The 16,204-nt window shown below is 33.3% G+C and overlaps 1 protein-coding gene across 4 annotated transcripts in view; it reads left to right on the top strand.

Annotated features, from left to right (window-relative positions):
- Positions 1-16,204, top strand: part of ARFGEF1 (ARF guanine nucleotide exchange factor 1) — a 149,792-nt gene that overhangs the window by 74,287 nt on the left and 59,301 nt on the right. For all 4 annotated transcript variants that reach the window (XM_060610667.3, XM_060610668.3, XM_060610669.3 and 1 more), the window contains 3 exons: positions 5,688-5,863; positions 7,040-7,173; positions 10,769-11,003. In XM_060610667.3, coding sequence (XP_060466650.1) covers positions 5,688-5,863; positions 7,040-7,173; positions 10,769-11,003 — 545 coding nt within the window. The remainder of the gene's footprint in view (positions 1-5,687; positions 5,864-7,039; positions 7,174-10,768; positions 11,004-16,204) is intronic.

Below are 16,204 nucleotides of genomic sequence, written 5' to 3'. Positions count from 1 at the left end.
CCACTTCCCCTTTGGTAACCTCCAGTACTCTATATTTAAATGGAGTCTGTTTATTTTTTTTCTTTCTTTGTTTTGTTTCTTAAAGTCCACATATGAGTGAAATCATATGATAATTGTCTTTTTCTCACTTATTTCACTTATCATTACACCCTCTAGATCCATCCATGTTGTTGCAAAAAGCAAGACTCCCTTCTTTTTTATGGCTAAGTAATATTCCATCGTATAGGCGTACCACATCTTCTTTATCCATTACTTAGTTGGGTTTTAATTTGCATTTCTGTATGAATGAAATTAAATATATCATACGTAAGGGCCATTGTATTTCTTTTTTTAGTGAATCATCTATTCATGTCTTCATTCTATCAGGTTTTCATCCTTCTGTTATCCTTGATTTTTTTCCCTTAATTTTTAAGAATCCTTTTTACATTAGGATTCTGTGATATTTTTTTTTTTTTTTTTTAATTAATCAAGTGATTTATTAAAGTCCTGCTGAAACTCATCATTGGTATTTTTCTTCCAAAGCTAGCATTACAGAAAGCATTTTTTAGGGTGGGGGGCGAATACACTAATATTAAAATACATTTTGCCATAATTGTTTCATATAAGCATAGACCTCAGTATCATGAACTATATCTCCATACATTTAACCAGGACACTGAATGGAACTCTTCGATAGTTTTACAAATACCATATTAATTATTAGCCTGTTTTTGTTGGAGAAACCTATTGGACTGGCCATGGTAAAACTCAGTCTTTGATCATTTATAATGTAAGGGTTTTTTTAAGTCTACATTATTAATGGGGCTCAGTGATTTACAAAAATGAATTGAAGTATCTTCTGTCTCTAATACAGGTAAAATTGTGCAACTTAAAAAATATATTAAAATAAGATTGTGATATATTTTATGAATATTTTCTTTCAGTTTATTATTTTCCCAAGTCTTTTGACTTTGATACACTGCTCTGAAGAGCGTTCTTGTTACAGATATCTTTTAGCACTTTAGGATACACTTCTAAGAAAAGGAATACTTTGATCAAAGTGTATGGGCATTTAAAATTTATATGTAATGCTGTTTAATATCACTTTGCTAGATGGATTATATCTTATTTTAATTTGTTTTTGATTACTTGTAGGGTCAAAACACAGGGAGCAGTCATTATTTTTGTAGGTTAAATGTTGGCAGTTTCATGGTCCAACTGAGTATCTATGGGTTATTTATACTTTTCTGAATTGCCTATTCATGACTTCCTAGCGATTTCCTTTCAGTTTTTTGGTTTCTCTGTTCTGATTTCAAGATTTATTCATATTAAGAAATTAACCCTTATTCAGTGTATTTTAAATATTTTTTTCTAGTCTTTGTTTTATTTTCATTTTGTTTAGCCTTTGCTTAGGTTATTGTTCTGAGCAGATATTTGACCACATAAAAAATTGAACAAATACTGCCTTTTTCTTTGTGAATTCTGTTTTTGTCTTGCTTAGAATGGATTTTACCACAAAACTACAGAAATAATCTGCTATACATTTTTCTAATACCTTTTTAATTTTTTGAATTCAGATCTTTAATTCATCTGAAATTAATTTTTCGTATATAGTATGAGATTGCATAGCTAACCTATAGAATAATCCTTTCCCAATTAATTTGAAGTGCCAATTTTATCCTACATGATTCTGCTGGAGTTTTCTCTGTAGTAACATTGAGCTATTTATTTGTATTCAGTGCTGAATTGTTTAAAATATTTTAATTTTATAGTACATTTTAGTCTTTGTAGTGCAAGTCCCCCATCCCCTTGCCAGTCAGTTTTTGTAAACATCTGTTAAGTGTGTGCTACATAACTTTAGAGCCAATTCATTCAATTTAAAAAAAAGTTAGTGATTGGAGTTGTATTGTGTTCTTAACTTGGGGAGCTGCATCTTCTTTGTAGTATTAAACCTTCTTATCCAGACACAGAAGTTCATTCAGTCAAATCTTCTATGTCACTCAGTAAAATTTCATTGTTTTCTTTCTTTGGCTCCTTCACATTTCCTGTTAAATTATCTCTCTGTTTTTTGTTCTAGTTGTTTTAAACAAAAAATTTTTTTAATGTCATTTATTTTTTGAGGGAGGGAGGGAGGGAGGGAGACAGAACACAAGTGGGGGAGGGACAGAGACACACACACACACAGATGTGAAGCAGGCTCCAGGCTGTCAGCACAGAGCCCAATGTGAGGCTCGAATTCACAGACCATGAGATCATGACCTGAGCTGAAGTCAGATGCTTAACCGACTGAGCCACCCAGGTGCCCCTTTTTTGTTTCAGTTTTGATAGTATTTTGGATGAGTTTTTTCCCACACTTCCTAATTTATTTTTTTCATTTTAAGTTTATAAAGTCATATATAAGATTACTTTATTACTGCATCTTCTCAGTTATTTCTTCCTTATATTTGTCCTTTTTCTTTCTTGGTGAGATTTGACTTTATGTTCAACGATCTTTTTGTGGTCTTTGTCCTGTTTTAGTCTAGTGATAACCATCCTGCTAGGGTGAATGCCCATGTGGGCAGCTGTGCCATTTGTCTTCTGTCACTCATTTGCTAAGTGTAGATGACGTATTTCTTCCCATACACCTGAGCTACTTTGCCAGTTTGCTGACCTCTGTTGTGTCCTCATACAGCCTGTACTTCCTCATCCTCTGGGTGTGTGTGGATCGAACTGTGTACTTCTGTGTCAGCTCTTTGGAAAGAGGAGAATCTCCCTGCAAATATGGGAAGGTGCATTGAAATGACTTTTACAGTTCTTGATCTGGTCAGAAGTCACAAAGGGATTGAACTTCATTTTGACTGGTGGCACTTAAGCAATGGCCACAAACAGTTCCCACTTCCTAATTTAATTGGAATATAGAAAAACCCTTGTTTTCCATATTTACCGCCTATTTATTCATCTTCTGAACTCTGATATTTTCTAAGCGTTTTTTATTGGATAATCTTGGGTTTTCTTGGTGAAAAATATATTTTGTATTTTTTTCTTTTACAGTATTTATTCCTCATTTTTGTCCTTTTGTTTCTATTATATAACATTGGTTCGAACCTCATTTTGTTTTTAACATTATTGCTGTATTTCACTAGTAGGTATGATAATTGCTATTGTTTTTTGGAGGATACTCTGTCAAATTAAGTATACGAGTGTGTGTGTGTGTGTGTGTGTGTGTGTGTGTGTGTGCGCGCGCGCGCGCCTGGGTGTGATTTTACTTTTTTTTTTTTCAAATCAGTCTTAACTTGAATTTTTTCATACCAGTGAAAAATACCAGACCAACAATTATCAAACTTACTGATGAAATATAGCAATAATGTTAGAAACATCACATCTGTCTCTTGTTTATATTTCTCCTAGTAATTTCAGTGGGATTTATCAAAGGAGAAGTTAATTTTTAATTGACTCTATTTACCATCTTGAAAACAAAAGTCTACACTTAATGTTTAGGGAACAGTTAGAAGAGAAAACAGAGAGAATAATAATATCTAACTCTATTAAGTACTTTCTGTATATCCCAAATGACTTTATTTGCTTTATTTACATTTATTCATTTAATCCTCCCCAAGCACTGGGATGTTTAGGTGCTGGTACTGTTCTCTTTTTTACAATGAGAAAATTGAGAGATTTTAAGTTAACTTGTAGGAAGCAGTAAAATGAAGATTCCAACTCTAGGATGTCTGGCTTCAAAACCTGAAAATAAAATCATAGAATGTTCTTGATTTCTTTTGAGGAATATACTAGGAAGGGAAGAAGGAAAGTATCATCGGTGAATATTGATTATTCCTCTTAGAAATTTGATAAAAAGGAGAAAAATGGGCAGTAGCAGAGGTATAGCAAGAGTTAAAGGAAGATTTTTTTCCAGTGAGATTTGAGTATGTTATGAGGAAGATTCAGTCATATACATGAAAATGTAATGTTATAAGAGAATACTTGGGGAGGGAAGACACAAATGAATGCAAGAAGAGATGAATTTGAGGGTGAATGAATAGTTCACTTTAGAAATGCAAAGGAATATTTTTTCCCCTGAAATAAGAGGGGGAAAAAATTATTGGTGTCAAGGAGCTTTATGGTAGGACAAGGGAGATTGAGGTAGCCTACCTACTTCTTAGTTGAGTTGCCTGACTTCTTAACTACGTAGAATGTGAAAGTCATTTGTTAAGGGAAAGTGGTGGGGGGAGGCAGTGGGAGAAGGTGTAATTAGGTACTGAGAGAAAATGGAATAAGCTTTGAGGGATTATCCATTTCTGATAGTCGTTATTAAATTTTTTTACTTCTTCCAGAGAATTCTTTGCTATTAAACATATATGTAAGATATATGTAATAAATAACACGTATTTAAAAGCTGCAATAGCATTTAGCACATAAATACATATATATTATACACATAATATATATATTAGGATAGTATATTTAGCATGTCTAACACTAGCATGTTAAAGCTCCAGAAAGGTCTACTGGGAAAACTAGTGTCTTATTTTGTGCAGCACAGAGCTTCCCAAATATATTTTATCAGTATCTTCATGTACCAGTTGTTAATTGCAAAACACGCTTTGAAATTATCCAGTTTAATCTATCTAGGATATTCTAATTTGGAGAGCAGAAAGCAGCTTTAGACTAGGGGCATGAGATACACTCCTTTCATTACTGAATCAATCAGAAATTGGGCATATATTACCATATATCTACAGAATTATAGCTACCACTTATTGTGAATCATTTATGTTCTTTATGTGTTGTGTGTGTGTAGGGTATGTGTGTTTTGGTGATTCCTCATTAACATTATTTTTGCTGCTGATGAAGAAACTGAGACAAAGAAAGATGAAATAAGTTATCCAGTTAAATGGGAAAGACACGATTGAAACATAGGTCTTTCCTATTTCAAAATCTACTCAGTATAGTATATTTCCCTTGCTTATAGTTCTCTTTTGATTGATAGCATGAAATGAGCAATTTCCTGCTAGTTATGGCCACAGACATGTATGTATTTCTTTCTTAAAATAACATAATTATATCTAGAGTAGCTACGAAACTTGGTATTATTTGTAATATCTGTTCTACCAGAAATCATTTATTTCTGTTTATGTTAATTAAAAGTATGATTATTCAGAGTGACATACTAAAAAATATTCAGGGGTATAGACCATTTTTTCCATATATGTGTTCCAAAGAATATGGAGTTATTAATAGCTATTCTAAAAAGGGGAAGAGGAGCTCATTGTAAAATAAATTTTGGAAACACTGCATATCATATATTCTCTTTGGAGAGCAAATTAAAGACTAATAAAGGAAGCTATTTCCCAGTATTTCTCTAACTTGCTTGATAATGGGATATTTTTTTTTTTTTTGGAAGACACTGTCTTAACATCTTAAGGAATTAGCATTCATTAGAACCAAGTTTAGTAGATGATAATATAGACTAAAAGCAAGCTTCTGTTTTGGCACATCCCAGTTAGCCTTTCATCAGCTGAGTGTGTTTCATAGCTAGAGCTACTTAAGGATTGTATTTGGATGTATTCCAAATGCATACTTACTACTAAGTATACTAACCTTTAAATGGTGCCAATTCATACTATTTCACATTGCTTTCCTGCCATTGTTGCGTTTTAAATACTCTTTATGCCTTTTCAGTATACTTAAGTCAGATATATTTGCATGTTTTTTTATTCTTACCATTTTAGAAATGGGAGAAAGGACGACTATAAATGCAAGTGCAGATGGCAACATTGGAACTATAGAGGATGGTAGCGACAGTGAAAATATCCAAGCAAATGGAATTCCAGGAACACCAATTTCTGTTGCATATACACCATCTTTACCTGATGACAGATTGTCTGTCTCTTCCAATGATACTCAGGTATAAATGGGGGGCAGCAGATGTCCTGTTAATCTTACACATTTATAGGCTACCAGCACTTTGTGGTGAATGTATCCAGTTGATAATGCTTGCTGATTACAGTTTGGGGAAATAAAGACTTAGTTTTTTCTCACTGATAAATCAAAGCAGTTTATTCCCTAAGTATATTGGGAGCTAAATTTCCAACTCTAAGCTGTGTTTCATATGTGTTCACATCTTCTCTTTGTACACCCCATTGAAATTACATTTAAAAAGAACATTTTTATCATATATTTGTAGGACAATTCTAGTATCACTGGATGAGGAAGAACTTTTAGAATAGAGAACTTCATCTTACTTTCATTCAGGGCTAAATGAAATCTGAACTATGGTAGTGATAAGGTTCTCCTGATCCCCCCTACCCTATATTTAGTGTGTTTTTATTCTTATCCTTTTAATTTTTTTTTTTTAATGTTTATTTACTTTTGAGAGAGAGAGAGAGAGAGACAGAGCATGAGTTGGGAGGAGCAGAGTGAGAGGGAAACACAGAATCTGAAGCAGGCTCCAGGCTCTGACCTGTCAGCACAGAGCCCAACGCAAGGCTCGAACCCATAAACTGTGAGATCATGACCTGAGCTGAAGTCGACACTTAACCAACTGAGCCACCCAGGCGCCCCTTCTTATCCTTTTAGATAAGGAAGTCCTAACCTGTATCATTGACCCGTATGTAGGGTTCAACTTTCTTGGCCTTGTTGACCTTCATCAGTTAATAAGTTTTAAACATTGCCTTGACAGTTTCTGCTGTCTTATGTCTATCTGTGCAAAATAGCTAAAATAGGACAAAAACAGAAAACACCAAATGACAGGTAGTAAAAAGCATGGTTTAGGCAATGGATGAGGTGTCTTGTCAGGGCATGATGTGCTAGATTTTGTTAGTAATGGTATGAAATGGATAAATTTTGAAGAGTTTTTGGTAGCAAAGAGAATATTTTTAAATAATTTATTTTTTTAAGGTATTTATTGTTGGGGAGCTAGGGTGGTATGACAGATTAAAGAGAAGCAATGTGGCAAATTCTTCATCAGGTTTTTTTTCCAATAGAACCCCCTGTATTACTGAACTGAATAGAATACATAGAAGGCTGAAATGATTTTACACTGTCAAATGTCTCTATTTACATGGTATATTAACTTGTTTAGGAATCTGGAAATTCTTCAGGACCTTCACCTGGTGCTAAGTTTTCCCACATTTTACAAAAGGATGCCTTTCTAGTATTCAGGTCATTGTGTAAACTGTCCATGAAACCACTGTCAGATGGACCACCCGATCCAAAGTAAGTCATTGGCCATTCTGCTTGACACATACAGTATTTAATCTTGAAAACTTACTTACTATAAGATAGTCTTTGGATTTTCTTATGTTCTTTTTGTCCTGTAGAACCCTGAAAAATGTATTTTAGGATTATTTTGCCTTTTTTTAAAATTTTTTTTAATGTTTATTTATTTTTGAGAGAGAGAGAGAGCAAGCATGAGCAAGTGGGGGAGGGGCAGAGAGAGATGGAGACAGAATCTGAAGCTGGCTCCAGGCTCCGAGCTGTCAGCACAGAGCCCGACACGGGGCTTGAACTCACAGACCATGAGATCATGACCTGAGCCGAAGTCAGACACTCAACCGACGGAGCCACCCAGGCGCCCCAGGATTATTTTGCCTTTTAAAAAATGTACTTGAAAAATAGTTCCAAAATTGCTAGATAACTTATACTATTTCCCAAAGTATACCAGCAACATTAGGGGATTGTGCTTGGTACATAATAGGTGCTCAATAAATATTGAATGATTGAAAGAATTCTTATTTCAATATTATAAATAACTTTGGAGTTAAAATAGCCCTGTTATATGTAGCCTCATGCTAGGTTTCTGAAAGCTACCAGTTGAAAGTTAAGAAAACTAAGAGAAATAAATTTTAAAATTCATAATGAAAGGTATTATGTATTCACTAAGGTCTGAAAAATGCCATGATACCTTTCTCTGTGGGGAGCAGGGAATACTTAGAGATAGGAGTCACTTGTCTGGTTCCTGTCGAATGTGTAAGTTTAAGCCATAGGAAAGTGCCATTTGTAAGTCATAAGTTGTCAAATATCTTTCATTTCCTGTGAGTCAAATGTAACTGATTCTTGCTTAAGACTGGGTTTGGACACTCTTAATGTTGCAGCATGATGTAATATAGCATGACAATTTTAGGAGAACTTTCTGGAGAAAGAAATCTTAAAGAAGGCCTGAGTGACTTTGAGAAAAGAATATTGAAATAGTGGAGAAATGTAAGCAATGCTACTTCATTTTTTAAAACTGTAGAGCATTTCAGTTTCTAAATGTCAACTGAGAAGAAAGACTAGAAGCAGTTACATTTGTTATATTTTCTATAGTTTTATTTTGTCACATTGTACTGATTCAGTGAGAAACGTCTTTTAAGCCCCAAAGCCAAAAGTTCTAAAATCATTTTAGGCCCAAATCCTGGGAGTCAGAGATATAACTTACTGATTTTTCTTTATTTTGAAAATACAAACTCTACAGAAAAAGGATTAAAGTTGTTCAGATTGCAATGTAAATTTGATTATACCCTATGTATGTTACAAAAATGTATTCAAAATTTTTTCAATTTTTTATTCTCACTATGAAAAGAAAAATAACCATCTCATTCTGAATTGTTAAAGACTTTAAGGAGGTAGTAACTTAAGAATTTGGTGTTATTGCTGAAGGCCATCTTTGCCTTGATTTGAAAATGTTACTAATCTTAAAAGTCTCAGATGTTTAGTTTTCCAAGTCAGATGTAAAAAGGTGTGATTTGAAAAACTATAAACAGAAAAGGGAGAATTCTTTAAAGTGCCCAAAATGAAAAGAACACAAAATAGATGAATTTTGAGGAGTACTATGGGGGAAGGGTATTCATTTAGCTCTATAAAAAGAATATAGTTTTGGAGATCTGAAATCTTTAATATTACAAAGGATTCTTATAAGGAATAATGTAAATTATCCTTCTACTCTGTGGGTTCAAACCAAATATTAGGAAATTTTGAACATAGAAAAGACCTTGATCATCAGGGACATTAAACATTGGAATTGAATACTGAAGAAATTAAATTTTCTAAACTCTTCTTTTCTAAAGAATATATGGTTTTCTCTCTTGAATGATTTTTTTCTAAAATTAATGGCTTTTTGTAGTTATGTTTTTGTTTTGTTTTGTTTTTTTGTCTTTGCTTCTCTTGATACTTTGTGATGTTGCTAAGATGATGATCCAGGAAATGTTTGTTAAGCTTGATTCATAGTTTGAAACTACCCCATTAAAATCTGCAGACCTGAAATTTCTAGCATCTTTTGCCTATAAAAGTGTACTTTATTGTGTCATAAGACAATCATTTGGTCATTTCTTTATTAATTAATGCCTTATAGATAGTAGGTAGTTAATAAATGTTTAGATGATCCATGAGTTACATTGAGCACGTGCTAGGTACAAGGCATTTTGTTAGAGCTGGGGATACAAAAATAACTTATAACAGAAACTCATGTGTTAGAGAATAGTAGGCTGCAGGTTTTAATAACTATTGGAATTGAGCAAAAAAGATGGTAAATTAGCTAGACTAGGAAGTAGCCATAACAAAAGCCTTGGAAGGCTTCAACATGAAGGGGAGATACTTCACCCATGCCATGTTTTCCTATAGCTATTTAAAATCTTCTCACTGTTTCTAACTTGATTTATTTAAGGTGTGTGTGTGTGTGTGTGTGTGTGTGTGTGTGTGTGTGTGTGTGTTATACTATATTTGCTGCACATACATAGATTCAGAGGCATAGCCATCTTGGAAAGTTGATATGTAATAATGAGCCATGATATTATTGGTTCCAGTTATTTCAAAGATGGTAATATTTGTGTGGTTCCCACTTACATGAAATTAAATATTCCTTGTTAGAGTTTCTTAGGTCCTTGAATTACTCGGCACTTAAAAACTATAAAATTTTTACAGTAGAAATCAGGAACAATTAAGTTTACTGTCTGTGGTGTGAATGCGACTGATAATAGCATTTGGAATAAAAAGAATTAGCTGCTAGAACGTTTAAGTGTGTTCTGCATTTGAAAAGTTGCCTGGGATCCAATCTTCCTCGTCTGTTGGACTTAAGATGCCTGCTTTAATGGGAGAGAAATTATATTTGTGAAATCTGATAATTATAATGCTAGATACTGAGTAGAATATGGCATGGTGTATTGTTCAGAGAAAAAAGTGAAAATTTAAGCTGAAAGGGTAGTTTTTTGCTTTTCATTATTTAAAATATTTGGAATAAATGGGTAAACTTTAAGAGATAAATGTTCTGAAAGCCTCTTTGTATTTCAAAAAAGAAAACAACTTAAGTGGTTATTGAAAAAGTAACCTTGAAGTAGTCCTGTAACTTGGTCATATAACCAAAACTTTTTTAGGATTTTTGAGTAGCATGCCTAGGAAAAAAGCACATTATATATGAAACTATTATATACTATGGAACTATTATATACTAAATATGGTACTTAATCTGAGAAGAGTTCGTGATATTTTCTAAAAAGTGAAATACACTTGTGAAAGAAAGGAAGAAGGAATAAATCTTTATTTTTCTTGTCTCGTGGAACAGTATGTTGATTTTAAATATGTGTGGATGATTGTTTTCCATTTAAAAAGTTTATGAAATTATGTGCTTCTTGAGAACATAAGGGGAACTAACCCATTACTAATGGCGAAGTATTAGTATTATTCATATACTGTACTTTGTTTACATTGTAGACTTTTCTGTTCCTCTCTATTTAAAATTTGGTGAAATTATGTGGTACCAGGAAATATCTTTGGAACAGCTTTTAATACCATAACACTAAATTTGTCCATATACTTTGCCCTCTCTTTTACATTTTAGGTCTCATGAGTTACGATCCAAGATTCTTTCATTGCAGTTACTTCTATCCATTCTGCAGAATGCAGGACCTGTTTTCAGGACAAATGAAATGTTTATTAATGCTATTAAGCAGTATCTCTGTGTTGCACTCTCAAAAAATGGAGTCTCATCTGTTCCAGAGGTTTTTGAGCTTTCTCTTTCCATATTTCTTACTTTGTTGTCAAACTTCAAGACGCATCTGAAGATGCAAATTGAGGTATGTTCTGCATTTAGGCATTGTTAGGTATTTCGCTTGTTTCATGTTAAATCAGATTATTAATACCCTGGAAGGTTTTTCAGAACGTAAAATAATATTCGTGTATTGTTGTGAACAGTTAACCCTTAAACAATAGTGCTTTGAACTAAGTAGGCCCAGTTACATGTGAACTTTTTTCACTAAGTTCAGGTACAGTAGTGTAAATGTATTTTCTCTTCCTTATGATTCCCTCCTTCCCTCATTCTTCCTTTCCTATCTTTCCTTTCTTTCTGTCTTTTCTGTCTTGAGAGAGAGAGGGAGCGAGCGAACGAGCCAGGGATGTTCAGAGAGAATCCCAAGCAGGCTCCATATTGACACTGCATAGCCAAGTGCAGGAGTTAAACTCATGAACTGCAAGATCGTGACCTGAGCCAAGATCAAGAGTCAGATGCCTACTCCACTGAGCCACCCAGGCACCCACCCCTTATTATTTTCTTTTTTCTTTGTTTTAAGTTTATGTATTTATTGAGAGGGAGAGAACGAGTGAGGGAAGGACAGAGAAAGGGGAACAGAGGATCCAAAGCAGGCTCTGTGCCAATAGCCAAGGTTGGAAGCTTAACCGACTGAGCCAACCAGGTGCCCCACCTCTTTACGATTTTCTTAGTAACATTTTCTTTTCACTAGTTTATTTGATTATAAGAATACAGTATATAATACATATATAATACAAAATACGTGTTAGTTGAATGTTTATGTTGTTGTAAGGCTTCTAGTCAACAGTAGGGTATTAGTAGTTAAGTTTTTGGGAGTTAAAGTTCTATGTGGATTTCAAGTATGTGGTGATCAGTGCCCCTGACCCTCACATTGTTCAAGAGTCAGCTATGCTGCTTTTTTTTCCATTTACCCATTTAACTAACGTGTACTTATGAAATACTAAGCACTGGGTAAACACTGAGAATACAAAATCAAATTAAGACACAGCTCCTGCCTTCAAGGAATTTATACTGGTTGAGTGATTCTAGTTGTCTTGAGTTAATTTGGCCCTCACAATAATTTTGCCATTGTGTATATGGCATGTAATAATAAATTTGGTTATCTTAAAAGAAAGTTGCAAAATATACTTTATATATATGGTTTTAAGCCATCGAAGTCTTGGGTACTTTAAAGAGGCTATTATTAGTAAGGATTATATTTTTAAGGTTGTATTTTAGGAATTTGACATTTTAATTTTTGCTTTGTATTATTTTTCTAATGTGTATATTTTATTTCTGAAGTTTTATCCCCGGGTCTGAATGGTCATGTGGTGCTAAAATATTTCCAGAGACTTGGTAGAACTAATAAATTAGGGAGTTTTCCAGCCATGGCTGCACATATAATGCAGGTGTATCAGTTCGTGATCTTTTGTTTTCACTTTCAAATAATTGAATATTTAAAAATGGTATTTATGTTTTACTGGACTTAATTGGTGCTTGTTTCCATTTACCAGTTGTTATTTTATTGTCTTGGTTGGGACATTATACATTTTAGAAACCCTCGCTTTTATGCTAGTTAGCTTTCAACTATGTGTTTGATAGGCAGGTTACATTTTAATTGTTACAATTTTTTGAAACTGAAGTATAGTTGGCGCACAATGTTACATTTGTTTCAGGTGTACGACATAGTGATCTGACAACTCTGTACGGTGTACGACATAGTGATCTGACAACTCTGTACATTATGCTCTGCTCACCACAAGTGTAGCTGGCATCTGTCACCATACAATGCTATTAAAATGCCATTGACTATACTTTTCATTACCGTGATTTATCTATTCCATAACTAGAAGCCTGTATCCCCCAGTACCTTTTACTTATTTATAATTCTTATAAATTTTATATTTAGTCTTAACTAAAGATTGATAATTCATTAGCTCACAGAACAGATATATTATCATTTTCCCAGAGATTTGAGATGGTTAAAACAATCACACTTTATTACTAATCTACAGTATCTATTAAAATTCACATAGGATATTATGGGAATAAGACTGAATAAAGCCTTGATATTTTAAGTGAAAAGTTTTTATATTGGGGCCAAATTTTGGACAGGAAATAATTTCTGGTACATATATATTGCCAAATTTTAGTTTGTCTTATATCTGTTAAAATAACGGAAGGCATTTAACTAGGTAGGAGTAGTTGCTATTTTTTGATAGTTTTTTCCCATTATCTTCAGGAACTACAAATGAAGGAGATTAAAAAAACCCAACTTTAGGAACTTTTGCTTCCATACTAACCCAAAAGTCTTTCATTTGATGATGAAGCATTTGGATTGCCATTAGATTATTTTGAAAGACTGTATTCATTTACTTAGAGATTTTTGAATGCAACTTTTTAAAGTACTGTTTAGACGACTGTGAAATATAAATTCATAGGGAACCAGATATCACAAAAATCATTTAAATTGGGATTACTATTTTTGTAGATTAAATGCAAATTAAATGCAGATTTATTCAATATATAAAATTTTTGGAAGCACAAATTTAAAAGGAAATACTACTAGTAAAAATTTCCTTTCTCCTCAGATGATAGATTCTCATTACAAAATTGTTTTAATACTGTTCTGTATATTTAAAGAGATTACATTTATTTTACTCTCCATTGTCCCTTATGGGGAGATTGAGGATCAGACAAGATAAATGTAAATCTGTTTTTGAAAATACTAAACATGCTCAAATGCTTGATAAGCTGTATTCTAGTTGGAGAAAACAAAGCCAACATATGAAAACCTAAATTTGCAAAGCAGTGTTGAAATTGTTATTACATGAATATTCATTTTATGAGAATATACACTTCAGAGTTTCTGTAATGTGATTTTTCTATGGACATTAACTTACATGTTTATATCAGAAAATCAGAAAATAGTTTATGCACAACTTTTCAAGAAAATATCTATTTGCAGACAAAGTGTTTATGATAGTACTGTTACTCTACATACGTTATGTTATAGGTGCTCTTTAAATCTTTTTTTTTTTTAAGTTTGGTTTTTCTAGAGCCCCTGTTGATAAGCATGGTGTCTTAAATACAATTGAAGGCTGTTGCTTATTAGTACAGTTTGATAATCCATAGAGAGTAGCTAAAGTTTTCATTTTCCTCTTTCTCCGAATCTAGTGGTTTTATTTATTCCATAAATTGGAGAGTTCCAAACTTTTTTTTATGTATTTGTTTGTTGAATATAATTGACAATATTAGTATCAGGTGTACAACATAGTGATTCAGCATTTGTGTACATTGCAGGATGGTCACTGTAATAAATCTACCATCTATTACCTTACAAAGTTAATACAAAATTATAGCTATATTCCCCATACTTGGTATTACATCCCCAAGACTTATTTTATAACTGAAAATTTATACCTCTTAATGCCCTGGACCTGTTTTGCACCTCCACATCTTCATCCCTCTGTCAGCCACCAGTCTGTTTTCTTTATCTAGGAGTCAGGGGCTTTGTTTCCTTTTGTTTGTTTTTTTGTTTTTTGGACTCCACATGTAAGTGAAATCATGCAGTATTTGTCTTTCTCTGTCTTATCTCATTTAGCATAATACCCACAAGATTCATCCATGTTGTTGCAGATAACAAGATTTGTTTTATATGACTGAGTAGTGTTCCATTGTACATAAATATCCTATCTTCCTTATCCATTCATCTACCAGTAGACTTGGAGATTGTTCCTGTATCTTGTCTATTGTAAATAATGCTGCAGTAAACATAGGGATCATCTATCTTTTCAAATTAGTGTTTTCATTTCTTTGTAGAGATATCCATTAGTGGAATTGATGGATTATATTGTAGCTCTACTTTTAATCTTTTGAAGAACCTCCATACTGTTTTCAATAGTAGCTGTGCTACATTGTAAACTGTACAAGAGTTCCCTTTTCTCTACATCCTTGCCAACACTTGTTATTTCTTATCTTTTGGATAATAGATGTTCTGATAGGTTTAAGGTGGTTTCTTGTTGTGGTTTTGATTTGCATTTCCCAGGTATATACATACATTTATATATTTATATGAATATGTATGTGTATATATGTATTTATATATATTTCATGTTTGCTTATTTTTGAGAGAGGAAGAGAGACAAAGCATGAGTGGGAAAGGGGCAGAGAGAGAGGGAGACACAGAATCCGAAGCAGGCTTCAGGCTCTGAGTTGTCTACACAGAGCCTGATCCGCGGCTCGAACTCACTAACTGTGAGATCATGACCTGAGCTGAAGTTGGATGCTTAACCTACTGAACCACCCAGGCGCCCCTGCATTTCCCTGATTGAGCATCTTTTCATTGTGCCTGTTGGCCATCTGTATGTCTCCTTTGGAAAAATGTCTGTTTTTATCCTCTGCCCAGTTTTTAATTGGTTGGGTTTTTGTTTTGTTTTGTTTTGTTTTGTTTTGTTTTGTTTTTTGCTATTGAGTTGTGTAAGTTCTTTATATATGTTAGATATTAACCCCTTATTAAATATATGGTTTGCAAATGTCTTCTTCCACTCAATAATAGTGGTTTCTTCACTGTGCAGAAGCTGTTTAGTTTGATATAGTCCCATTTGTTTAATTTGTTTAATGCTTTTGTTTCCCTTGCCTTTAGAATCAGATCCAAAAAGACATCACCAAGATTGATGTCAAGAAGCTTACCACCTATGTTTTCTTCTAGGAGTTTTATGGTTAAAGGTCTTACCTTCAAGTCTTTAATCATTTTGAGTTAATTTTGCATATGATGTAAGATAGTGGTTCAATTTCATCATTTCGCATACAGCTGTCCAGTTTGCCCAACACCAGTGATTGAAGGGACTGATTACTGATTCAGTCTCCTTTCTAGTAATTGGTCTATTCAGATTTTCTATTTCTTCCTGATTCAGTCTTGGAAGATTGTGTGTTTCTAGGAATTTATCCATTTCCTCTAGTTGTCCCATTTGCTGGTATATAATTGTTCATAGTGGTCTTCTGTGATCTTTTTATATTGGTGTAATCAGTTGTAACCTACTGTTTCATTTCTGATTTCATTTGAGCCCTGTCTCTTTTTTTCTTGGTCAGTCTACCTGAAGGTTTGTCAATTTGTTTATCTTTTCAAAGAATCAGCTAATTGTTTATTGATCTTTTCTATTGTCTTTTTAGTCCATATTTATTATTTTTTACTCTGATCTTTACTATTTCCTTCCTTCTACTGAGTTTAGGTTCCATGTATTCTTCTTT

The sequence above is a fragment of the Panthera onca genome, chromosome F2 (genome assembly GCF_046562875.1).
Source record: "Panthera onca isolate mPanOnc1 chromosome F2, mPanOnc1 haplotype 2, whole genome shotgun sequence".
In the NCBI taxonomy this organism is placed as follows: Eukaryota; Metazoa; Chordata; class Mammalia; order Carnivora; family Felidae; genus Panthera; species Panthera onca.
The sequence above is the reverse complement of the archived record's forward strand: the minus strand, read 5'-3'. Positions and strand labels throughout refer to the sequence as shown.